General features: G+C 43.9%; 1 protein-coding gene across 1 annotated transcript in view; it reads right to left on the minus strand.

Annotated features, from left to right (window-relative positions):
• Positions 1 to 1056: 1056 nt before the first annotated feature.
• Positions 1057 to 25823, minus strand: part of LOC146977602 (ephrin-A5b-like) — an 84708-nt gene continuing 59941 nt past the window's right edge. Inside the window, exons 2-5 of the mRNA XM_085793951.1 lie at positions 17068 to 17360; positions 6980 to 7045; positions 6751 to 6831; positions 1057 to 5418 (exon numbers count right to left, since the gene is read on the minus strand). Of these exons, the coding sequence (XP_085650077.1) occupies positions 5294 to 5418; positions 6751 to 6831; positions 6980 to 7045; positions 17068 to 17360 (565 nt within the window). The 3' untranslated portion in view covers positions 1057 to 5293. The remainder of the gene's footprint in view (positions 5419 to 6750; positions 6832 to 6979; positions 7046 to 17067; positions 17361 to 25823) is intronic.

Genomic DNA, 25823 nt, shown 5'->3' on the forward strand with positions numbered 1-25823 from the left:
CACACACCACTCTGTCTGTCCTCTCCTGTGTTTCTTTCCCCCGACAGTGAAACTCATCTTCCCCTGTTTGTAATTTTACTTTTGACACTGGAGTAGATTTGTGTTTATTGCTCTTTACTTTTACTAGAGTTGAGTTTCAGACTGAAGGTGTGGAGTTTAAAAGACAGAGGCATGTGTGGGTGTAATGAACAACACTATCAGGTTGCCGGACGGAAAATGAAGGACACATGTTGTGGGAGCAGCCGGATCCTTTTTGGGAGAATAAAAGTTTGGATGTTTCAGCATCTGCTGCTTCGATTCAAACCATTGTTGTTTTTCTAATCCTCCTTTTGTGACTCTGCTAACATGGTGGAAGTTTCCCCTTCAGTGAGGAGAAGATTTCACCCCATCCCACCCCCCAAGAATTCACGGCTCATCCCAGATCTGCACCATCACCATGCACTTTTGATTCAGACGCCTCAGCTGCACTTTATTACTGGTGATAAAGCAGGTTGTTACATTTGACCAGGGTACAGTGCGTTCTTGACCTTTCACTGCGCTTTCCTGCATGTTCGTGACAACGCTGTCGAAACGCTACAGCGTGACGACTTTTAAGTTGTTGCATCAGGTTGGCAAAGTCACCGGAGAGACGGAGGGAGGGAGGGAGGGAGGAATGGAGACAAAGGGGGAAAGACAAAAAAAAGAAGTGAGAAATTGAAGCAGACAGCAGGAGAGGCAGAGTGGAGCGAGGAGCAAGAGAGCGTGTGAGACGGAGTTTTCTTGGCAGAGCTCCCTGAAGCGCTGTACATTCCCGCAAGATTAATTGAAGCTGTTTCTGTTTTTGTTTTTTCAGCCTGTGAATTACCTCCAAGATTATAGAGAAACAGCTGTTCACCCACTTCCCCCGGACTCAGGCTGTGTGATTATGCATCGAGTGACAACCAAGACAAACATCACATCACAAGCGGCTCGCTGGAGCTGCTCCGGCGCAGCCTTCACGCCTTTCTGATGTTCGTTCCGTTTCACAAACTGTCACTCATTTACATAACTATTAATAAAACAAACCAGACAAGATGATTACAACGACAAAGGAATATTTATTAAATCTTTTTTTTTTTCATGTTTGTTTTGTTTGTTTTAGTTAGTCATAGCTGCTCCAACACGTGTATTTACAAAGAAATGGCCTTTTTGTAGAAAAGTCTAGTGAGGGGACTGAGCAGGAAACAGACATTAGAACAGTTTAGATGAGTACAGGAGAGGACGGGGCTCATATAGGCACAAGGTACAGTTACTACAATGTTCAAAGAAATGTGCAGTTTTGTGGCACATCCATGTCATGTTTGGGAAAAAAGGAAACAAAAACAAAGTTGTGGCTAAAGTAAGAAAAATTCCCAATGCAAGATGCACTGACAAAAGCACACATCCTTTACTTTTTTCTTTTTTTTTTTTCTTTTCTTGTTTCAAATACAAAGGATGGAGAACAGATGCTGCAAGCCAGGGACACAGTGCTGTTAGCTTCAGGCTACATGGTATCAAAAAAATCATGTGAAGAAGAAGTCCTCAGAGCACATCATCGCCACCGCCCTCCTTGTAGCACGGTTTATTCCAAAAAACATGAAACATCAAAATTTGATGTGGGGAAAAAAACAGACTTTCTCCCGCTGCCATTAACAAACAAACACATCGAGCGTCTACACCAAGAAAAAAGTCAATCACATCTTCCCGGATCCTTGCAACGTCGTCACAGCAAACTCTTAACCGCAACAAGCTGGAGGTGAAGATTAGCGAGAGACCACAAATGGAAACAAAGATCGTACACTGCACCTTGAAGACACGTTGGATGCAACAATACAATAAACAAAAGCAGTACTTTTTTTCTTTAAAAAAAAAGAGAGAGAAAATGGATTTTCAAGCTCTTGGAGATCCATCTGTTCTTTCTTCAGGCCCTTTGATTCATGATTGTTACCCGACCACACTGCATGTTTGATATGTGCCATGTCTGCACGAACACATGTACCCTCACAGGGTGCAATGTTGATCCTGTGTTTTTTTCTGTTTCATATAAAAGACATATAAAATGAAATAAAGCGTTTTTTTATTACAAACATTGACTCTTTTTTTCTTGCTAAGAACATTAATGTGTCAGTTCATCGCCCTTCAAAGAGGTGTGAAAAAAGAGAGTATCTAACACTGTATGTTACAACAGGCTAATTGTTGGATACACAGTATCCACAAAACTAACTGATTGGATTTTTTTTTCTCATTGTGGCATGGCTAAAAGGCAAAGATGTCAGTGACAGTGGACTTTCATATTGAACTAACTTTGTGTACGGAGGCTGAAAGGTGTCAAGAGGAAAAGCTTTTTGATAAAGTAGAAATTATTTGTGCACTCAAATTAAAAATGATTCCCTGATAATAAACATGTTAAGTTTAACTCATTCATTCCCAAGTACACTTACTCTTAACATGCTAATCTCCAATTATTTACCTTACTAATTATAAATGTATGGACGGAAAACGTAACGTAATTGAAAACAGTTTTTCTCCTAAGCTCCAACAGTTGAGATGTAACTTCATTTTAAATATATTTGATACTAAGATGTGAGAATGTTTTGGAGGTTAAGGTATAGAGGTAAATCAAATATGAGATTATCTCCTAAAATTCAGCAGTTAAAATGGAAAAGATCTTGATGTTGTGAATTTTTTCAATATAAATTGGGAGGGTGAATTACTATTTAAAGGGGCACTCATCAGCTTCCTTTAGTGAAAATGTCTGGAAAAAAATGACATATTCTATATTACTATATTCAGCTGGTTGAGCTTGACCTCACTGACACCAGTCAGTCTCACTACTGTGGCAGAGTGGTAGGGCCACCATCAAGGGAAATAAAAATCTGATGCTAGCTCAGAAAACATTTTTCTTGTAATATTGTTTCTCATAAATTATGAATGAAATTATAATTAAACTTTCATAATGATGCAACTTCTTTTGTATATTTATCACTTTATATTGTTATATTTTGACACTCTTCATAAAGTTAAAATTGTATTCTTCTATTATTGTCTTTACTATTAGAATAAAATTAGAAAATTCTGATTTACTTTTATAATAGCCTCTTTGCAGTTACATTTTATATTGTTGCCTTGTCTTGTAATTTGAACTTTCTGCTTTTCAAAATGATTACTTTCTTCTCATTGTTCTGATTATGATCATCATGTCTTTCATCTGATTATTTTAATCTCAGTCGGATATGTTTTTCCCCATAAAGTGGCCCGTTCCTCCTTTGCACTGTACCGTATGAGCAGGTACTGCAGTGGCTCTGTAAAACTAGCAGGGTTGTGGTTTGGTTTGGTTTGGCAGTGAGTGCACGTGAAGGTACAGTAACAATGCTGCTGCGGCTGACGTGTGAGGAGGATATGTTTACCGCAGATATCTGTTTTAAAAAAAAAAACAAAAACAGAGCAGAAGAAGAACACGAGCATTGATCTCAGCAGGAGCACTACGAGGCTTCACATCTCAGTCCGTCCCTCTTCGGGTCCACTGCTGCTAGAGTTTCAGTTTTGCCCTGGAGAGAACAGGACACCTCGCTCCATTTATTCCATCCCTCCTGGTGGTCGATTTTTCATTCCAGAAATAACCGGTACGAAGGAGGGTGCCCCTGGTGTATTTTCTGTACAGACGCCACTTTACACAACATCAAAGAATGCAACCCTAGACCAACACGTACACGCTGCTACCGCCACCTGCTCTGTGACTCAGTCACTGTCTCACAGAAACATCTTTAGCCACAGAAAACTTGTGCTGCTTTATTCGGGGAGAGTGACCCCCCCGATCAGAAAACAAAACAAAACAAAAAAAGACTAAAATCATTTCTTACCTCATGTTAAGCATGGACACATCCCTGAACTTTGTAGGAAATTTGCCTCTATATACAATAGTTGTGTTATGACAGTGATCCACAAAAGCAATAGTGTAATAGTAAAACTACATTTGTGACATTCGTTAATGACAAAAATTGGAAACACAAATAATCTATGATTTCTACGCCCTGATAGCATATTAGACTTGTTTTTTTCTTCTTCCTGGACAATTACAAAAAACCTCCATCAGCAATCGATCCAGACAGATACATACAGTGTTTTCGTATGATTGTATCAACTGAACTGTGTGTAATATGGACTAACTTGAATGGGACGTGTATTTGTTTTTTTATTGCCTTTCTGCTGTACTAACAGACTAAACCAGAACAGAAAAAAAGCACGAGGACTTCACAATAAATAGGAAAATACATTTTGCCTGGCAAAATACCATATTGACTTCTACGCTCCACTCAAATATTTTACTGTACACTCGTGTTGACTGCTACAATTGAATTATGTGATTTATTTAAAAAAAAAAAAAAAAACATACATTATTCAATCATTAAATCGCCTCTACCCAAACACTAAAAGATGAGTGCTTCTTTCTTTTCTTTTTTTTCCAACTCTCAACAGGGGTCCTCCACAGTCTGAGACGATGCATCCTTTTTAACCTGAGAGGAAGGTTAAGTCATCAAAGACCTGCCCTGTAACTCCGCTTGCCCTCGGCAACAGTCTCCTAGCAACAGCATCCCTCTTGTTTTTCCTTTCCGCTGGCCCGCTCTGTGATGTGTCGCTTCCAGATCTTTTTCGAAACCTTCTTCCACTTGGTTGTGAGATTTAATCATGATACATGTCGGGGGTTGGGGCATTTTGGGGTTTGGGGGGGTTGGGGGGTTTGGGAGGGGTGGGGGGTGTTCACGTGATCCTCCTGAACACAAAAAAATGTTAAAAGTCTGTAAACTTCAGAGGGATCCTGATGTGCTCCTTTGCCATTCGCGCCAAAGTGTGTACTGATTGTGTAGTTTGCGTTCAAATGTGTGTATATGTTTAAAAGCATGTATGTGTGCTTTTGCTTAAACACAAATAAACGTGTAACATCTGCGTACTGTGAACAGCAGCGAGGCGAACGGGTAAGAGACTCTTTCATCTCAGGTGGGGGCAGGGGGGGAGGAGGGGGCGCGACCATCAGCACCCACTGGAAAGTCAAGAATCACACTAGTTGGCATTTTCCAAAGTCAAAAACAACAACAACAACAAAAGGCTTCAGCACAGAAGTCCCATCCTCTCTCTGCTCGCCGAGAGAGATTGTCAGTGTTTCTTTTTTTTTCTTTTCTTTTTATGTTTTTTTTTTTTTTTAAAAAGTGCTCCTTTAGGGGGAGGGGTTGTAGGGTTAGGGGCGGCCTGTGGTCCAATCAGGACAGTCCATTCCTGCGGGGATTCCTCACACCAGGCGCTATAAAGACAAGATGGCGGCCAGGAGCATGAGGGCGGAGCTGAGCAGGAGGACTGAAGTCTGGCACCGGCCGACCGAATTCACATCCCTCCGAGCCGGCTCCGGAGACTCGTGACTGATGCCGTCTGAAGAGGAGAGACGGAAATGATTAATATTCACAGGCGGCATAGGAACTGAAGTTTTTGTTTTCTGTGTGAAAATATTGAAGAAATGAGACTCTGGAGGGGACTGCTCAATATGCAGAACAACACAAGCACACAGACATGTAGAATAAGGCTGCATTGCCAACCAGGAGAAGCCTGTAACAGGCCCCGGGCCCCCCTCCACCTTCATATTAATCATGTGTCAGTTGGTTTGTGGTAAATTGAATGAGTGCTTTGGTTAGGAATATGCACCCCTACAGCAGAGTAGAACGTGAAATGAAAAGCACTTTAAAGAGCAACACGACACCCAGTATTAGCTCTGACGCACGCCCCTTCACATATTCAGATAATACACCGAACCCAAGGGTCTGTGTTAAAATTACAAGCTGCTAAATACAATCCAGTTTAAAGGAAATTAGGGAGCTTTGGAGGCGCTGGTAGGTGGGGAGGCTGCGTGTCTCCTGGCTGCAGCTTCATACGTGATGGGCAGACTCAGCAGAGGCCTGAACAAGCTTATTTTTCAAAATGTCAAATTATTCTTTCCAGACACTTATCGTAGATAGTGGGGTCCATGGGGGCCCGTTGCAAATCTTTGCCCCGGGGGCCCCCGATGTGTTAATACAGCCAGTGGTGTACAGGCAAAAAAAGAAAACCGAACAAGCTGTCGACAAAAACAAAACCCAGAGAAATGGGAAAAAAACAAAAATGTTGACACAGTGGTGACAGAAGGATGGTCGGCTTCATCAGCTGATAATGACACAGCCAGGACTAAACACGAGGTGGCTCTGGCCCGCGTACGGCTCAACCCGCGTGAGCCCAGGCTCCAGGCTTCAGTCAGACCCAAGTGCACGTCTGTTTGAGTTTACACAAAGTACCATTTCCTACATATACAGTTCTTGGGATAATCCTATCCACAGTGCATCAACAGCACAATTAAAACTCACATCGATTCAGTCTCTGTGATACTGTTTCCTTCGCATGTTTTTTATTTTGCTGCCTTTGTTTTGATTTTTTTGCTCCAAACCTCATTAGATTAGAATCTAAAAGAGTCATGATGTATGAAATGGAAGTAAATTCTCAAGGAAATGAAAGGAAAAGGGAATTATCTGCAGACACAGCAGTTATGGGACACTTAAATCTCTCTCTCGCTCTCTCTCTCACGCACACGCACACACACACACACACACACACACACACACACACACACACACACACACACACGCGCGCGCGCACACACACACACACACACACACACACACACACACATAAACACACATAAACAGACTACAGTATGTGCTGTATATTCCCACCAACCTCTGGGTTCTAGGGAGTTGTGACTGTTGTCCTCAAAGTCGACCCCTTCCTGCACGCTCCCAGTGTTTTTCACACAATTGTCTTTGAGGAACAAAGAGGGGAGAGAGGAGATGTGAAGATTAGAGAAGTGGAACGTCACTTGTTCGACAGCCCGACCGCGAGCTGGTAGCACAACGGCACGGAAAAAAAAAACTTGGGCAGAGCGCAGACACAACAATCTGTGACTTACTTTGAGGCCTGACGAAGACTTTGAGTCGAAGGCAGCTCCGTCTTCCCTTCTCGTCGGTGATGGAGGCTGCGGAGACAAGAGTCGAACATGTTAAACACGTTGCCCACACTTTTCCGTTTGCCTCACGTGATCTGATCTCAGGCTGCGTGATTAGAGACTGAAAGGACTGGCAGCGTTCCCTGCTCAACAATGAGATCATGATGATTCCACCATCACTGGAAACAAAACACTTTTACTGCACACATTTTCATTATTTCACTTCCACCTTTTACGTCACGTACGGACAATATAAGAAAATACACTGAGATTAGATAGACAAACTCAAGACTCATTCTACCTGACATCTTACCAGCTTTAATCGAGACAATTTACTATAAAAGTGTCCTTGTACTTTTTAGGCTTTATCTGTGGCAGGTAACATTTTGAATTAGCTCCTGTTGAATGACAAAAGAACAAATATGACTGATTATGTTGAAATATGAAGCTGTTGGGCAGAATATCGTCTTATTATGACAGTACCATGCTTTGATGTCTGCCTGCACAACATCTTTTATTCACCATTATTTTCAAGCTAAAAAATCAAATCTTGGTACTTGATTAGATTTGCATGTACTCTTTTATCCAAATAGCTCCTGATTTCAAAGGCAATTTTGCCAATTTTAGTATGTTGTTTTTATTTCAGCAAAGTTCTTGGACAGATGCTTGTGTTTAGAAGTTTAGCATTTAATATTCAACGAGGTCTGGCTTTTTTTGATAGATGAAATAAATGAGCTCTTCTGGTCAATAAAGTGCAGAGGTTGCCAGGTTCATCCACAGCATCAGCAGAGTGATAATCACAGGCAACATGTGAGCAGTATGCTGACAGAACATATCATTACTTATTTTTATCCCATATTGTAATAGAGAAGAGAGAAAGAAAAAAGCAAGAAGAAGAAGAAGAAGAATCTTTCTCTGACCCACTTTTACAGCGTCTACAACATGTTATGTGGTGTTAAACTGCTGTTTAGCTACAGTGTGTTCTGTACATAATGGATGCAAACACCCTACGGTACATGTTGTCTCTCTGTGTCAGGTCACAGTCTGAGCTGCATCGCCGAGACAAAACTCTCCTTTTTGTATCAAATTAAGTTTACTGGTTTCTGGTAAAAAAGAAAAAAAAAGAAAAAGAAAAAAAAGAAGCCCACTCAACATTCTCTGCTCACATTCGCCGGAGCAGAGACCTCTTGACTCTGTGAAATCCATCTTCATTCATAAACATCAGCTCGGCGGCAGAAAGGAACAATACGACAAGGTTGGTTGTTTCTTCATCAATGGTATTCCACTCTCTCTTCCTCTGAACGCAGTCTGAAGAGCTTTATCTGTCTTTACCTCGCTCTGCCTGAACCTCACTCTCACACTGCTGTGGAAGCATCTCTGCCTTATTTTTTTTATTGTTGATATGAAACAACTCAATGTCACCCTCAGATTTCCATGTCTAATTTGGCCACAAGCTGCTGTTTCTGCAGATGCGTGCTCACCTACAAAATCTCATTTCCTCTGTATCCTGATTGTGAAAGGCAAAGATTAAAAAACTTTTTTTGTTTTTGAGTTGGTGTGATTATTTTGCAGAGCTAACAAAACTAATTAGTTTTCAAGTAGTGCTGGGGACCAAGTTGCTAATAGAGTGCTGAGGGTGTCTCCAGCTGTGACGAATGACTTCAACTTCTGTCTTCACTTTCGTCAAGAATATTTTGTCTCCAGCCCTCGGTGCGTTTTCTCCAACTGTTTTCCTCATGTGCATCCACACTCTGCTCTTCCCTGCTGCCAACTTGACTCACAAACACACACACAACCTGGAGTGTGTTTGGATATTCGTGACTGAGTGTTGGGCATTCATGCGTGCACGTATGTGGTTGTGGTTTCCCCGAGTATGTGCATCTGTGCACAGACGTGTCCGTAGATTGTCCACAGACACTCGCTCTTCTATCCTTTCACCCAGACGCTCCATGTGATGGATTCAGGCCCCGGCGGTGAATTCCGGATAAAAGTAAACCATGTCAGTGTTTCCACTGTCGCAGATGACTCGGGCTCTTATTTCAAAAGGCACTTTATCAGATGCCACGTGGCTGTGAGAGGAGATAAAAATCGTCTTTAAGACTCCTCTATGACGGGAATATTGAAAGCGAAGCAGCAGAGGGAGGAACGCGGTGTCCATCATGCTGCTGCTTCTGTCTGTGTCAGCGGGTGTCCAGTAACTTACCTCACGCCCCGACGGTGGCGGGAACAGACGGGACAACTCACTGTCTCAGTTTCTGCCTCTGAACTCCACTGGCCAAAGCTCTGTCTTTATCTCTCTCTGCCTCTCCTTCTGTCTCCTTTTCCTCTCTGTCGTTATCTCCCTCTAACTTTTTTTTGTTCTCCTCCCCTCCATTAAAAAGCCTGCGCCTGCAGTCTTGCGTGAACGTCTTCAGGGGCGGCAATATCAAGACGTATTAGTGGAAGAAATAAAGAAACAATTGTCCGGAGCTCCCATCTAGAACATTAGATCCATCTAATGTAATTATTCAGATTATGACTGCAGCTAACCAGTGCTTTGGTTATCAAATGATCCCCTGAAGAGTTCTTGATTAAATGATTAATCATTGAGTGATTGAAAAAAAGAAAAATGTTGTCATTGCAACAGTAATCCACATGGTTTTTCCCGATTTCTTGTTTTTACAACAATTTTAGAATTAATTAGATCTTTTTTTACCCATCCACTAAATAAGAGACCAAGCAAACTGCAGGTAACCATAGCAACGACGCATATGCTTCACATTACATTTCCTGTTTACAAGGAGGCTGAGGATGCAGAGCTCTACTCAGGGAGAGAAAACACAGCAGCTTGCTGCAAACCTGTGAAATGACTGTTTAGGAGTGAATTTGTATGTGACACACATCAGCCAATGTGATTAATATTCCACTGGTTAATGCCAAATGAGGCCACATGGTGAGCTTCACACACTGGGATGGAAATGACCTGCATGTGTCAAAAAACATGAGCAGACCCCACAGTGTTATGTTAGCATTAGCATTAGCTTGAGAGTGTGACCGATGTTGTTTGGCCTGCCCTGAGCAGGTTTCAAACCGGGTCTCCTGCACCATGGGTGACGATGCTAAGCGTTTCGCCAAGAGGCCAATGACCACTTGGCAAGTGAGTTAGCACGTCTTTTATGGGTGAGTGGGTTTAACTTCAGTACAGCTAGCCGCCACACGCCGTCACTGTCTTCTCCTGGTACCTCGTGACTGCGACTATACCCGCGGACCTCTCCCACAGCCTTATGTTCCCACAGCCTTATGTTCCCACAGTTCTAAGATTTTTCTCAAAATTAGGCCATATGTTCCCACTGGACTCTCTCTACTGTACCTATCTGGACTCTATCTATCTGGCCTGTCCAGCCTCTACCGGGTCTTTTTACTAAACTTAAAGGTACAATATGTAAGAATGTGGCCAAAAACGGTTACTGCAGTCAAATTCAAAACAAAGTGATCTGTTTTTTTCTCCCAGCCGTAGCGGCAGCTCAGTGGACCAGACCGGAGGCTGAAATGCCACTGACGCCGCCGTGACTGGGAGAGAGGGCTAGGTGGCGCAACATGTAAACACGTAAATTCAAAACATAAACATGATTTGCAGTCTGCAAAAAAAGATTTTGAATGCGAATACTCTGGCTGTACTATTGTTGTTGGTGAGTTCAACATGTTGTATGAACATTATTCTCTCTGTGACATATTGGGAGGATTTTACGGCCAGTTGCTTTAGATTTCTTACATACGGTACCTTTAACCAACTCTTTTCTTCATTGCCTAAACCCAACCAATGGTGGGACCGAAGGGCTGTGGGAACATAGGGCCTAATTTTCAGTGACAACAAAAGTTAGAAATGTGGGAACATAAGGCTGTGGGAAAATAGGGCTGTGGAACATAGGATGACCCCAGTTGAAACATGTATATTAACCTACAGGTATGTTTCCTCAGGATGCGCCCACACTGGAAAAAGTGCCAACATTGCCATTAATGTGCTACATTAAAAGCAAATGCCTCACTCCTGATAAAATGTGTCAAATCAGAATTCAGTGTCATCAGAGTTGTTGGTGCAGACAAACTTATGAATTGAGACTCCTGTGTATCTGTTTTAATTTTTTTCTTTTTTTCCTCTCTGGAAAATAATAAGCATAACAACATGACACATTTTCCATCCAAAGCCATCAGCTGTCACCCATTCCCAAACTGAAACCCTAAACGCGAGTCAAACGCGGAGCCTCGGCAGCAGTAGCCTCCTTCATCAAACAGCCTTTAACACGCAGTAAGAGTGTGAAGCTGCGTGACCTTAAAAAGCTGAAGTTAAACCATCCAGCGCCTCCGTCCATCCTCTGACCCAGACTGCCCGAGCTAACGGCTAAAAGCTAGCTCAGCTCAGTGAACTAACAGGCAGATTAATGAACGTCCTCCACTCATTACTTCTGTCAGTTTTGTAGTTTCAGGAAGAAGGAACTCCTCATAAGCTCTGTGTTATTTTGGGTCACTTTCCGTCGCCTGCCTCGCTGATGATGACGTCTCTTTAAAAAGCCCCCCTTTTAATTCCCTGTTGAAACAAACACGGTTTAAACTGACCACATGTGTTAGGCGGCACTATATCAAACTCACAGTTATCAGCTAATGTGGCAAACAGGCGGCTCTAATTATTTTCATGAATCTATTACCGCTAACGCCCAAAACCACAATCAACTGCAGATGACACCCATGGCTCCCTGTTAACGTCAAATCTAATTCTTATAGCAGCGACAGATTTATCAGAGGTGCAGATGTCAGTCAGACGTTACATAGGTGCAACTGCATCAGGTGGATCTGTTGACCAATCACAGACCGACCTGGGAGCAACAGTAAAAGCAGTTGTTTTTAGATCATAAAAGGAGAAATTAAAAGTATAAAACTATTTGAGCCTCTGGAGGAATGAAACACAGCTGCTCTTGTTTTCCTTTGGTTAGTGACCGTGGTGTAAGCAGCATAATGCACCCCGCAGGTGTCAAATATCAACAGAGCCCGTCTCTTACGGATGACCTAGATTTTTTATTTTTTTTTGGTTGATTTGTCTTGGTGCACGGTCGATCATTACTGTAAGTTATTGTACCTACAGTGTATGAGATGCATGTTGTGCAGCTGTTACAGGATCTTTTTCTTCCTTCTTACTCTGTTCTTCTTGCATCTCGTGTTCTCACCCTTATTCCTCTCTCTCCACACCAGCAAACCTTTAAAGATCTCAACACACACACACACACACACACACACACACACATACACACAATTATCCAACTGTCTCTCCTGCTCTGTCTCATGTCTGCCACTGAGGTCAGAGTCTGGGTTTTCTGTCCCGGAGCAAACGTGGCCGAGCTTCGCCATGACTGTAACTCCAGCTCTGCCGCGCAACTTTAGACTCAAAGAGCGCTGGCCGGGTCATCTTGACATCGCCTCGTCATGACGACAGGGTAAGCCTCCCAGTAACACGCTCATCATGACACACTGTGCACGTTCGGTCTTGTGCCGAATGAGCTGTGTGAACCCTGCGATTGTGCATTCGGCAGCACATGTCACCGCAGCGGCCTGGGATGGCGTGTGAGGCCGGGCTTTAGTGTAGCTGCGAGGTGAATTACACTGATTCCGATATAAATAACTACTGTAGGATCAGGTGTTTTTCTTGTGATGATCGGTTTATCTTGGGGGACAAAGCCCTTTGTCTTTGCTTTTCAGCTGCGAGAAGCCAAAAGGAAACCGTCGGGGGGAACTGGTGCTGGCGGGGTTCATGTCATTATCGATGTAGATCTGCACTGGCTGTACGGAGCGGGACCCGGGCGTTTGAAGCGCAAGGGCTTTACAGGGAGACAGTCATCCCTCTCACACGGGGAGAGCCAGACTCTCAACTGTCTCCTCTGAAAATTGGATTTCTATCCCCTGAGATTAGGATCAGGCTTCCCCCCGCTCCACTGCGGCTCTATTAGAAAAACATGCCGCCCTGCGAGACCATGAGAAGCTTGCAGCGCAGACCTCGCCGTCATCTCGGTGACCTTTGACCTCCTAGGACCAGCCGCCGCACTGATCCCACACCAGGCTTTTCCCCCTCCTCCCCACGGGTGTGTGTCAGTCTGCCAGACGGGGGGCAGGCCTGTAGCCAACTGCAGGTGTCATCTATTTGACTTGACCCCGCCTCCTAACCCCCCTCCACCTCCCTCTGCCTGGGGCGCATGACAATCACCAAGAAGGAGCACAAAGGACTGTCTGTCTTCAGTGAGACAAGCAGACATGAACCCCCTTTCTGTGTCATTTACATCGCCACTTAACAGATTCCCAAACCATATTATATGTACAACACAGGTATTAACTATCGCCTATTGTCAGCCGCTGCTAGAACAGGACACTGCTAACACACAATTTGACACTGATACCAGCAGCTGATAAAACTTACAGTAGTTTACTGTGATGCAGCCAGAGTCTCTGGACCTGGATGATGCTAATGGGAAGAAAAACAAAAGGGTCCATCTGGAAAAACATGTTGTTCCTGAACTACAGCAAGACATTTTCTTCTTCCGCATTGATATGAACTTCAAGTTTCCAAATGAAAGAAAACTTACATAGGCCCGAGACAGAGTCCTGTTGTCTGCACAGACAATGTTAAGTGCTAAGACAGTCGGAGTGCCGCGGGGCTTGGATAGACATCAAACTCTGGTACAAAACTTACACAGCTGCTTTATAAAAATGTCTTATTCAGAGGCAGAAGGTTCAAGGTCTGTGGAGCCTCAGTTCAGTCAGAAACCTGGTAGGAGACCAAGCAGCTGCACTGATCAACATTTTGTTATTAAAAATGGATTAAATGTCTGCGTGTAATGTGAATGGGGTCATACAGTAATGAAGAACCTACAGAGTCTAATGAACTCGGCAGTTGCCCCCAGGTCTGCGCAGCATTTTAGCCTTGTTAAACTAATTGTTTTTTGTTTTTTTCTCCCCGCTGTCCTCGGCTTTAATATTTTTTGGTTTTCTCTCTTCAACCTAGTTTTCAGTTACAAAAGGCAGCTACTTTCAGTGAAATAATATACCCGGTCTACATCCACACTTGCACCAAAAATCAGACAAAGGATCGTTTTGCATTGATTTGTTTGATTAAGGTTCTGACAGCTTCTTCTCAGCAGCAGCGGAGGCTCGTGGGTATTGTAGTATTTAGAGCCATATGTCATGACTGACAGAAAAAATTCTGACTTCTCAAAAATCAATCTGGAACAATGCAAACTAATAGCCATGAGATAAACTTACAGTGTTGTTACATTATCTGGGCGACTCCTGTGTTGAGGAATGAGGGAAATGGAAACTTCCACATTAGAGTTCAGGGGTAAACATCACTTCCTGAAGCAGTCCTTTTTCCTTTTTTTTTCAGCTACACAACTCTACACAATGAGGACAAATGTTGGTATTATGTTAATGCTCTGACTACAAGGCCATGGTATGTTCCCTCAGGTATCTTTGTCTGTTATGTCGTACCATACTCGGATCCCATGTCAGGAGGAAAACAGTGTCTTTGGTGAACAACGGTCTGATGGATGAGTCACGAATCTGAGTCAGCGAGAGATAGTCCATATGGCCTCAGACTGCTCAGAGCCATATGGGCTGTCTCCCCTCTCTCTGTGTCTTTCTCTCTCTCTCTCCATGAATGATCAATCATCATCCAAGATTGCAAGAACATCATCTTCACTAAGTCTCACATCAGCCAGAGCCAACCGCGCAAATGAAGCGGAATTAGGCAATCAGATTTTTCTTATCAACATCCAAAGTATTGCAACAACATCAGTAATTCTCTGGCAGGGCTAACAATAGACCGCAATTTCCCTAAACAGTCAGATTTTTATGCAACGGAGTCACGTAGACTGGCCAGCGAACGCAGAGGTCCAACAGAAACATGCAGTGAAGGGTGATACATCACCACAAAAAATACTGCAACTAAAATACAGGTTACGTGAGGACAACTTTGATGATCTTGTGAGTCCAGATGCTCGTTTATCGGACAGCCTGAGATCAATGAGGCAAAGACAACAGCGTGTGTTAACAATCAACCACTTCATCAAAGTTCACTGAAAATATTTCACGGTGATCTTAAACCTGCCTGTGTCGCAGCAAACCCACAGATCTTCATTTCAGTGTCTGGAGGAGACCACACAGACACAAAGTGGATATTGGCGGAAGAGTTTGGCTTTCTAATTTTAAAGGTCCCATATTTTAAAAGTTTGTGTGTTTTAGGTGTAATCAATAAGAAGACATGTTTGTGCTTTGAAAGGCCAAGAGGTACTTGTCTGGCTGCCTGATTTGTGAGTGATGGAATAAGGGCCCATTCACATGGAGCGTCTTTTGCGCGAGCGTTTTCATTGTTTTCAATGTAACCACGCGCCTTGCGCGCAAAATCCGAAGCGACGCCTTTTTTTCCGTACGTGTCCGAGGCGCACCGAGATGAAAATATCTCAACTTTTTCGAATGCCGCACGCGCACCGCATGTCATGTGATCAGAATCAGCTGCACGGACCTGCTTCACCAGCAGCAACAAGCAGCCCGGCTCTCAGTGCTTGCTGCTTTCAGAAGCTCCCTCTCGGCAAGCAGCAGCTCAGTTCTCCCCCGGTCCAGCCCGGATCTCTACTCCATAGCTGCCGTAGCAGCAGTGTGATACCACTACATTTAACCGCATTTTTTAACTTTTATTACACACAAGGTAGGGAGTTCACGTCTCGCCTGCCTCCCTCCTCTCCACACGGCAGTGAGTGAGGGATTCACGGTGCTTGAAATCTGATCAGCTCTGTGTTTACTCAATTCCTGGTTAAATGACAGAAGCACACCACTAAATGTAAAAATGTGACAGGCGCTTTTGGTTGCTTAGTAACGGCAGACGCGACCATAGACGCGAGCTCAGAAGCGCTTTGAAAAACGCATGCAAAACACTCCAGCTGGCGTTTTGCACGCGTTTTCAGGCGCTCCATGTGAATGGGGCCTAAGAAGTTGGATGATCTGAGATTGGAAACTGCTTTGCTGTGACATCACAAAGTCGCAAAAGTCCAAACAGCTTGTTTTAAGGCTCAGTTTCAGTGTCTGACTGAGGCCTTGATACTTTCTCAGTCCTAACTTCCTTTCACACCGATCAGATGAGCCAAAGTATTTTTCACATGAATTGTCTGAAACACCTGCTCTGGTTCTGGAGGCTGAAAAACTAAATGTTGTACTTTGTTGTAAAGCCAAAATAGTTCTCCTTTCCACTGACACTTGCTCTCCTTATTATTCCTGTTCTTGCTCCTGTTAATACCCATGAAGCTCCTCTGACCACAAGTGTCAGCTAAATTCCTAAAAATCTACCACAGAGCTGCGTGTATCTCTTTTAGTCCCTCTCCTTCTTTACCTTCAGGGCATTGACTTCACTTATGAAAACATGACTTCCCAGCTGCTTGTTTTCCCAAGTCTTCTCACGAGGAGCAGAAAGCTGAGCTTAACCAGTTAGCAACAAAAGATGCTTCAGACGAGACCTCGACAGCAGAGATGTTTTGCTCCCTCTGGCTCATATTTTGGCTCGGCCCTCCTTTCCAAGGGCTTGCAAAACAAAACCCAAACATTGCTGCTGTCTTTTTGCCAGATTGAAGAATGAAGCTGATATTGATCTCCTGATGTGGGTCCGATAGAGCTTCTTCTCAATGTGAATGTCTCTTAGTAGTCCTGATATTATGCCTGACTTCCAGCACTGATAACAAAATGACACATTTTGTTTTGGGTACCTTTTCCTATGGGTATCTACTTGTTTGACAAAAGTTTTCTTCTTTTTTTTCTTTTAACAAAATAAGCAAAGTTTTCCAGTGATGAATGTTATTTGCACACAAGAGGCTAAACAAGAACCTTGCCAAAATTAAAAACATATTTTGATTTGAATGTGAAAACATTTTATCTGAAAAAAGAAACAAAATGACAAATCTGACTAAATTCAAGGCAATAGCTGGCATATTTCAGTCGGTATCAAAAAAAGTGAAATAAATAGCTTATTGAGGTTGGTGCGTACTCACAGATATAATAATACTCTCTGCCGGGGCGAAACTCAAAACCTAAGGAGAAGGGAGTGAAGAGCTGGAACTTCTCGGAGAATTTGAGTGGTCCATTCGGAGACAGAGGCCTGTTGCACTCCCAGCGTTTGAAGCCCTTGGCCGTGTAGTCGCAGGAGCTGTAGCCGTCGTAGTTCACCATGTAGAGGATGTAGCGCTCGGCCCGCTCATCAGAGACCGGGCCTGTGTAGTGTGGACAGTACACGTCAAGGTAGTCGTTGATGCAGACGTCGATGTGGTAGTCACCCCGATAAAACCTGGAGGAGAAGACAAGAAGAAAGAAAGATGAGGTTAAGGATAAGGATCAGGTAAAGCATTCTGATTGGCTGGAGACATATAATAAAAGTACAGCTCATGTAAACACTCAGAGAAACCAAATCTTTCAAGGTTGGACGGTGGATCAAAAGTGGGTGGGGCTGGAATAACAGTTAATTGTGGTGAGTGTTTCCTTTTACAGAAGTCCTGTCTGCTTATTTTAAAGCTGAGTTTCCTAATACAGGCTGTGTGCATTATTCTGCAGATTAACCATTTGATACTTTCAGTGTTAATATAGAACCAAAACGAACGAAAACCTATAATCAAACAACATATTGACATCTACCTTTATATACGAGACCTTTAATAGTGCTATGGAACAATGTTTTAATGTATGTCTATATTTTGTTGCACAGAGACAAGAACAAGGTCACTGCAAGACATATTCCTACCAGTGGTTTCACACTATTCCAGTGAAGGCTGTGTGGCCTGGTGCTAACACTGGAAACACTTGTCCACAAAGTGGATCGAGTGCATCAACATAAACACCCGCGTTGTGGTGATAAACAGAGGACACACACAAAAACTCTTTGTTTACAGTGACATACCACAGGATGGATTTAAATCTGGCTTGAATCTAGATTTCAGGTCAACGGCTGTGACAGATATTTTCACAAAAATCGTGATTTCATTCTCACCACAGAAGCTGTTGACCACTTGTGGTTACATGACTGGGACTGGTTGTGTTTATAAACCACAGCGGGGGCAGTTTTTTTTTTTTTTTGTCTGTGTCAGCAATAACACCACCATGATTAATCTATGATGGGATGAGGTGATTGTTCTACATGCAAGCATAATTCCCACCATGGCGTCAGCGCGAGGTCATGTGATCGGCGATCTTGACCTTTCTAATGATTTATTTATCCAGTGAAAACACGCTGAGCATGCACACTCTGTGTCTGCAGCAGCCTCCTGCGGTTTGAACACATTGAACATTCAGACACCCTGAAGCGGCGTGTTGCTCAGGGGCACATCAGCCGCAGCTGTTTGAGTGTGCAGATATTTTCTCATTGATTGGTCCGTGGACTCTCTCACCGTTGTGCTCGTCGAAAATGCATTCTCCACAGTGTTAGGCGTACTCCAAACCTTGACAACACGTGATACTTTGAGTTTCGTAGTAAGGCCACGGCTGAGGGAAAATCTGCCTTACAGTACAGTACAGTATGTGCTCTGCAAAACTGAGGCCGGACTTTGAGAGACACATTGAGGCTACGACTCCTCTGGTTTTGTTTACAGACTCTCATCATGTCAGTCTCAATCATCCTGACTCTCTTGTGAGACTAAAATGAATCCCCACCCTCCCCTGCAACAGAAACCTCTTACGACACACGCTAGTCAGTCCTAAGCCATATATCAATGTTAGCGCTCTGCAAGTGATGACTTATACTGGTGCTGAAATTAAAGTCCCCTAGCGTTACAGGGCTAATCCCCTGGTTAGCATGTGCCTTTAGCAGCTTTAAGAGGATCCCTCAGTAGAATGAGATTTTCATTAGCCCAACATGACAGCTTGATGTAGGAGCCCCTTGTGGAATCTCGGAGTCTGGGAAAATGAGGCCTGTTCTCAAGCATCGCCTTGAAAGAGCCCCGAGATCTTCCGCCTGCTGTTTACTGTAAACCGAGTGGACAGGAGAAAAGAAGGGAAAGGGAGTGCGGCGAGGAGATATGCCAGGTATTCATTCCTGGGGAGCGTGATTGGAAGCACATATTCCCATAGGCGCCGTATAAGGTTGCATTTCTGAGGCTTTTAGCGGAGACAGATTAGGCCTGGACGGACGGATGGTTATGTCTCTGTAGCTGCTAATGGCCCGCGGTCCGGTATCACTGACATACTGACATACTGCGGATGTCTTCAATACTCCACCTCTGTTCATTGACACAGTGAGGACCGTCAGGGGAGACAAAGCTAGAAGTTTGGAGCACGCAGTGGGGCTGACGATCCGATACGAGTGACCTCATTGGAGCAGAGGAAGGAGGAGGGAAGGAGGGGGGAGGGGGGTTACCCTGACATTTCACTGGGCTACACCGGCCACGGATCAGATATTATTATCTACTCCTGCTCTTCTTCATCTGAGAGAACAGAGGATACAAGTCAGCTGATCTGAGACCAGGTGTGGCAGGAGGGGAGGGGTGGAGGGAGGCGCATGCAGCTGACATGTACGTTCTTGGTGCTCGGGGAGGCATGAGCAGCATAAAGAGAGGTGTGTGCTGGGCTGGCTGCGGCCTGCCGGGGGTATCAAGTTGTCATTACACAGATTGTAAATGTGCTGCAGGATTAGTGGCAGTCCTACTGGGTTTGCAGGGGCCACAACTGAGCGGATGTGTGTGCGCGCACATGATAGTGGGGTGTGTGGGTGTCTTGTGGCACCGTCAGCCGTATTCTAATCTTTTTCTCTCTCTAATTATAGTCTGGTCAAACGAGAAACCAAAGCTCTTGTTTTCTCTCCCACTTCTTTTTTTTTTTTTCTTCTTTCCCCCCCTGCAGCACCAGCTGAGCGCGTTGGCTCCAGGCAGGCACAGCATGGCTTCCCTCAGCCTCAGTTTCAGAGCTGCTGGCTGGATATTTTGTCTACCAGGGGTCAACCGGCTCCACGGTATCATGTCCTCAGCCAGCAGCACTGTGGGACAGCCTGTTTTGTCCTCCCACGTCTGTCCTAAGCCTTAAATGTTTAACTTTAACCTTGCGAGTGTCAGGGGCTGTCAATCAAACCTGACCCAGGAGTAACAACTGAGATTAGTCCGGATTAAGAGGAATCTCTAACTAACACCTCGGAGCGAGAACTGTGGGGGAAAAAAGTTTTCTGAAAGTGACGACGACCCCGTTGAGAGCTGGATATTTATATTCAGATACATTCAGATTGTGACTGGAGCGGGGGCAGTGTTTACTCGGGGCATCAACCCATCCTGTAAGCACTGTTGACACTTCTGGGGATTATCCAGAGAATTTTTCGGGGGGAAGACAAGTTGTTCTTGAATTTAAAAATATAATTTGGAAACTTTTAATACCACAAAAAAAAAAAAAAAATCTCTACAGCTCCTTTATATTGGGATGGAGGCAAAAGTTTCAAACTCTACCCAAATAAAACCATAGAAAATAAGTAAAAAATAAAATAATATCAGGCAGATATCAAAAAGTAAGACAACTAACATGTGATGTCCCAAATACAAGACATTTGTCAGGCATCTGACATTTTTTGGTCTAACGAATCATCCCAACACCTGAAACAACATTTATCCCTGTTTACATGCAAATAAACTGTATTTTGTAGAGTTGTCAATTTCCTATTCCATTCCTTTTTCTCCCCCTGCTATTCATTTATGATCACTAGACGTGTCAAACATTCGCAGCCAAGAGGCTAAAATATGGACTGGAGGTGTTACAAAAGATGATAAAATGCGCAATAGGAGTAGCAAGAGAGGACCAACACACGCTCCAGATGTTTGCCAGATGGAGGCTGCAACAAGCTTTTTGAGTGGCAGAGATGAAATATTGCCGAGGCGCAGAGCTATAAACACATGGCTCCGCTCAAGATGTGAGGAGATGACATTTCCACTCTCGCTGTCTTCTGGTTTCTTCTTTAAATTAGGCTGACCAAAGACTTTCTCCCGCTGATCTCCGCTCTGATCTCCACACTGAGGCTCTGATCCACACATCAACACCCCCAACACCCACCAACCAACCACCCTCCTCCCTCCGTAGACTGGCCCAAGGCGTGAGAAACCCTCGTTCATTTAGCGAGCAAGAAACCTTCAGCATTTCTTCATTTTCATTTCCAGCAAGATTTATTCACCTATTTTTTTTTTTTTCCCTGGATACCGTTGCCATTATGGGCTGTTTAGTGAGTCTTTAAGCCTTCCATGGGGCTGATGGAGGCAATTTCAACAGTTGTGTTTTCCTGTTGGCGTTGTTCTGAGCAGCAGGTGGTGGTTTGGGGGGCTTAAGGAGAGTTCAGGGTTTTGATCGGAAAAAAATAAAAGCAGTTCAGCAGTTCAACTGTCAGGAAAAAAATGTGTCGCAACGAGCCATTAACAAAATAAAAGCACCTAAATCCTAAATCCATTTGTCCTGGGGATTAATGATCCCTGATTGGCTGAATTACTCAGCCAGTTAGTGGAGGCTTATCAATGAATCAGGAGCTGGAGCTCTTAACAAAGCACACATCTATGGATAATCCCTCTTTTCAGTCAGTCACCCCCCTCCTCCCCACACACACACACAGACACACACACACACACACACACACACACACACACACACACACACACACACACACACTTGTTTACTTTCTTCAGCCCCATCTGGTGTGTTTGGCCCAACGCAGGTATGGCAGAGCCAGTATGGAGAGAAACAGAGAGAGAGGGGGGGTGGTGATGGTGATGGTGACGGTGGGTGGTAATGAGCAGAAGAAAAGAGGGAAAAAAAACAGGATTACTATTCTCTATGGTTTTTCAGCATTTGGGTTTTTTTCAGCCTCTTCCATTAGTGGTAGTAGAATTTATTCTGAGCAAGTTTCCTCTGGTAATCAACAAGTGCTTAAAAAACACAACTCCAGTCACTAAACTCTGAGTGAAGGAACTTTGTCTTCAATTGCCAGATTATGAAGCTCTTTCCATGAAATGTTTTAGGAAATTACTAGAAAATTGCAGAACCACAAACCGTTTCATTTCACAACATGAGGGTCTGAACGCTGTTTCAAAGACCTCTCTCCATGTGGCCGACAATTAAATTTGCAGAGGAAATGGTGATTATATTTTTTCTTGACATGTATGAAAAATAGTCTTACTGCTGGTATATACTGTATGTTTATTTATGGTATTTTAGTCAGTGTTGTGCTTTCTTCTGACACACCTGACACATATTCAGGTGAGTCATTTTTAGTTATTTCGCTGACATTAAAGCTGTCAAATATAAATATATAGTAAGGATAAAAATACTGGAAAATACAGCGAGAAATAATTAATCCCCAAAGGTCGGTAAAACCTACAAATTCCCAGAAAAAATACAACATCTCAGTGTCCTCAGTGGCAGCTATGGTCCTGAGAGGAAGGAGGAGAAGTGAAGAGAGGGAAGAAGAAAAACTAATTAGTTAGTTTGTCCGTGACAGTTTTGCAGTCCTAACAAGTACAGCTGAAAACAGAAAAGAGCGGAGAGGAGAGGAGATGGAGAGAAGGAAGTAAAGAACAAGAGGATAGAAAACAGAGAGAGAAGTAAAAATTACAGAATCGGGGTAGAAGAGGCTCTCCTCGCTCCCAAGCACAGAGTGAGTGGAAAAGAAAAGGAGAGGAGAGGAGAGGAAAGACAAGAGAGCAAGGTGAGAAAAGGAGAAGTACAATAGAAGAAAGGGGGAAGGAAGAACAAAAAGAAGCATGAGGGGAAGAAGAAAGGAGAACAAAAAACAGAGGAAATCAGAAGGAAACAGAAAAGATTAGAAAATAGGAGATAAATGAAATGGAGGAATAGAAGAGGAGAAGAGATGAGCAGGAAGAAGAACAGGGACCAAGAAAGGGGTGGAGATGCAAAAAAAAAAGTTGAGAGAAGAAGAGAAAGAGGATAACACCCTGTGGTTGTTTTCCTGGTGAACACAGCTGGGTCAGGCGAGGGGCAGCTTCCCAGGGTTATTCCACAAAGGAAGAAAAGAGGAGATGCTTTGAGCCCACAGAAACACATGAAGCTCCTGTCTTAACACACACACAGTGATAATATCTGCACTGAAAGACAAGAGAGCACATAAACCACAGACCTCATGCTGCTTCTATATCAAGCCCCTCTATTTACTCCTCCACACACCAATGTGTACTAACCCCAGTGTAGAAAAACAAGCTGTTAGAAGCTGCTCTTCCAACTCACGGCCTCTAGGGGGAACTCTTTATGGGGCCAAAAAAGGGGGGAGTCGGGCCTTGATCATGTGACATGATGTCACCAGATGGGGTCTGTCTGTCTGTCCATCATCCCGTTGCCCTCGGGGTTGGGATATCCCGCTCACCCTCCCCTCCACATGCACCATCATTCAGGGCTTTTTCGCCGCTGGCAGGTTAAAGCCATTATTACTTAGTTGGCTAATTATATACACACATCTGTCTGTGGAGTCACAAACACACACACATACACACCGAGCGTATTTAAATGTGCCTGCCAGGGGGCTCGGTCTGGACTGGGCGTTGACAGCAGGGAGATGGGAAAAATGGAGCCCGTGAAGTATAGACAGTTCTCTGTTTCTAGGGGTTTTTTTTCTTGCTGGAAACCGAATCAGAGAAGGCGAATAAATGGGCTCAGATTGGAAACACATTGCTGCTTGTGGGAAGGCACCTCAGGTAGTTAGAAAATAAAACAGAGGCTGGAGAGAGAGAGAGAGAGAGAGAGAAAGAGAGGAAGCAGAGACAGGAAAAGTGGGAGCGCGCTGGTCTCAGGGATCCTGGTGGTCCGGACTGTGCCAATCGCTAACTCGTCCTCCGTAACTCGTGCAGCTGCAGACGCTCTGTGTGCCAGGCGGACACACAGGCACAGTGTGTGTTATGTAAAGCTTCATGTATAGGCCGATCTCTGTCTGTGTGCATGATTAGCTCCTGTTGTTTTTCTACTTGGAGCACCAGCGCTCGGGGAGAAAAACACTGGGAACTTGGTGAACTGAAGCCAAATGACTACAGTTTGAGAGATGTTTTGATGTTTGCAATGTTACTTTTTTTTTTACGTTCCTTTTGAATGTAAACACCAGAAATTCAATCAAAGGTCCATCATTTACAAAACGTTTCAAGACGAAGTTTCTATAAAAAAACATATTTACTTAAGTTTTCCCAAAAAAATATGAATGTTCTTGTAAAGTAAAGTAAAGTAAAATAAAGTAAAGCTACAGTATACCCCTGGGCTTCGGTATTGTGCATGTTTCCATACAACAGGTGGATTCAGCTGAGATATCCTGACTTCAGGCCTACGGTTCCACTGATGCAACTAAACAATTGCCTTCATTAGACCCTTCTGGGGCGGCCTCATGTTTTTCAAACCCATTCCATGGATGTATTACAGGATCACATGACTCATGGCTCCCGGTCATTAGAATGAAAATTTCTCCCTCCTGATGCAGAGACGAAGAATGTTTCCTGGCGTCTGGATTTGTGTTCATGTTCTGAGTTTTGTGTTTTTTTTTTTTTGCTGCTGGCAACTTCTGTTTTCTTCTACTCCTTTACATTGTGATGACGAATCGCACGCAAATAAAACAATTATAATCCTACATGGGGTAAAAAATTCACAACTGACCTTGTTTACTGCTCCAGATGTTCCACAGATGTCTCTTATAGTGGTGGTTTATGGGAAAAGTATAGTTTTTTGGGGGGCGCAAATCTGCATCTGATTTCCTAGTGTAAAATCTGCGGCATGGCCCTTTAAACCCAACTAAATACGCATTTATTGGTATTTTATTACTGGAAATGAGAACCAGCAGACCGTGAGAGTTTTGAGTGAACTGACCCTTTAAGGTGAATATTTCGGCCTGTCTACGGAGTGAGTGAGACAAGTGATGGTCCCCCTGTCATCCTGTCCTACATGGACGGAGCTGGTTAATTACTGACAAAGCTATTCTGGTGTTAAAGAGGTCAAAGCAGCAGCAGCAGCATGGGGTTAGTGTCAGTCAACACACACACACGCGCACACACACACACAGCAGGGCTCCGTCATTCAGTCAGTGTAAAACCCTGAGGGGCCGACAGACTGACTCATAAAACCCCTCTGTGCCAAAGATGGTTGTTCGGGTTGCCATGACGCCGGTTTACAACAACACGTCGTTCCGACCACAGATTTTGCTGCTTTTTGACAAACAAGCGTTCGTATCTGCGGGTGTGTTCATGCAGAAACACATGTGGGAACACACACACACACAAAGACCTCCTCTAACGGCACAATGTAGACCTGCAGGAGTCCAGGAGCAGGTCCTGTTAAAATAACCTCACTGAAATAGTCCCATCAGCACCTGCCAGGCAGGTGTAGGAGCGACACACATGGAGCTACGTCTACATCTCACTGTGTTTACATGTGACTGCTGATGATGGTTCTGTATACATTACTGACCTAATAAGAGTTTAATTAAGCTTAGTGTGGACGATCCTGCAAGAGCACACAGACAATCACAGAGCGATCGGAGCTGCCTGTCGTCAGACGAGCCGCCGGCCGGCCGGGCTCGAGCCGATATCGATCTGACACCTTAGACTCTGAGCTGAGGTCAGAGGTTAGTGACAGCCCATTATTCAGCCTGAGAGCTGCATGGTGTTTGGTCAGTGTCTGAGCGCAGGTGATCGTCTGTCTCAGCAGCTGCCGAGGGACGGAAGGTGAAGTTTAAGAGGTCTATTAAAAAAACTCAGTTCCCCATGACAAACTTCATGCTTCATTCATTTCACTGGACTAAACTGGATTCGTACTC

This window comes from Trachurus japonicus, chromosome 12 (genome assembly GCF_045865225.1).
Source record: "Trachurus japonicus isolate A0001 chromosome 12, Traja_1.0".
In the NCBI taxonomy this organism is placed as follows: domain Eukaryota; kingdom Metazoa; phylum Chordata; class Actinopteri; order Carangiformes; family Carangidae; genus Trachurus; species Trachurus japonicus.